This window comes from Oryzias melastigma, linkage group LG11, assembly GCF_002922805.2.
Source record: "Oryzias melastigma strain HK-1 linkage group LG11, ASM292280v2, whole genome shotgun sequence".
Lineage (NCBI taxonomy): Eukaryota > Metazoa > Chordata > Actinopteri > Beloniformes > Adrianichthyidae > Oryzias > Oryzias melastigma.
In genome coordinates, this window is record NC_050522.1 from 27143801 (window position 1) to 27144804 (window position 1004).

The following is a 1004-nucleotide window of genomic DNA, read 5'->3' on the forward strand; positions in this document are numbered from 1 at the left end:
TATGGGACTTGAGTGTTTTACCGGCACCATGAGTGAGAGTGGTGTGTGTATGAGTGACTCTCCTCACAGTGTCGGCTGTTCTGTGGTCCTGTACTGTTAAAAAAATGGTAGTCAAAATGTTGACACCAACTAATTTTCACGGCCTGCGTATACGCCTCTTCCTCCAATCAATTGAGGTCATTTTTTATTATTTTCAAACATTTTAGAAAAAGCGCCACTGAGCCGCAAGCGAGTGCTTGAAGAGCCGCATGCGGCTCCGGAGCCGCAGGTTGCCGACCCCCGCACTAGACCTTCAACCAATCAAACGGGAAAGGCGTCCAGAGAACCAGGAAGTAAAATGGATACGAGTGAATGGAGACATGTGAGGAAGAAAAAACAAACGTGTTACCAAGAGAAAGAAGGAAGACTTAACTTACCCGAGACGGAGATCGCCCGGACGCCACTTTTTACGGCGTCTAGCTTCTTCTCACTGTTAGACAGTCTAAAGACAAAGGACGACACAGACGTTAATCCTGGAACAAACGATCAGAGCCGGAATGATCCGGGATAACAAGGATAGACACTTCAACTTCAGAAACGTCTGAGAAGAAAACAAATAAATAACTGTCAGGAGGCTGCTCTGCTCCTCAGTTATCATGACATCAGGAGGAGACAGGAGGAGGGAGGAGGAGGTAAGGGGGAATGAGGAGAGAGGAGGAGAGAGGAGGACAGAGGAGGAGGGAGGAGGAGACAGGAGGAGGGAGGAGGAGGGAGGAGGAGGGAGGAGAAGGCAGGAGGAGGCAGAAGGAGGGAGGAGGAGAGAGGAGGAGGGAGGAGGAGAGAGGACAAGGGAGGAGGAGAGAGGAGAGAGGAGAGAGGAGAGAGGAGGAAGGAGGAAGAGACAGGAGGAGGAGAGAGGAGGAAGGAGGAAGAGACAGGAGGAGGGAGGAGGAGACAGGAGGAGGAGAGAGGAGAGAGGAGGAAGAGACAGGAGGAGGGAGGAGGAGACAGGAGGAGAGAGGAGA

At 51.7% G+C, this 1004-nt stretch overlaps 1 protein-coding gene across 14 annotated transcripts in view; it reads right to left on the reverse strand.

The window, feature by feature from the left end:
* The window catches only part of ptk2aa (protein tyrosine kinase 2aa), a 53821-nt gene that overhangs the window by 22239 nt on the left and 30578 nt on the right, over positions 1-1004 (reverse strand). For all 14 annotated transcript variants that reach the window (XM_024261635.2, XM_036214371.1, XM_024261634.2 and 11 more), the window contains one exon: positions 417-481. In XM_024261635.2, the coding sequence (XP_024117403.1) occupies positions 417-481 (65 nt within the window). The remainder of the gene's footprint in view (positions 1-416; positions 482-1004) is intronic.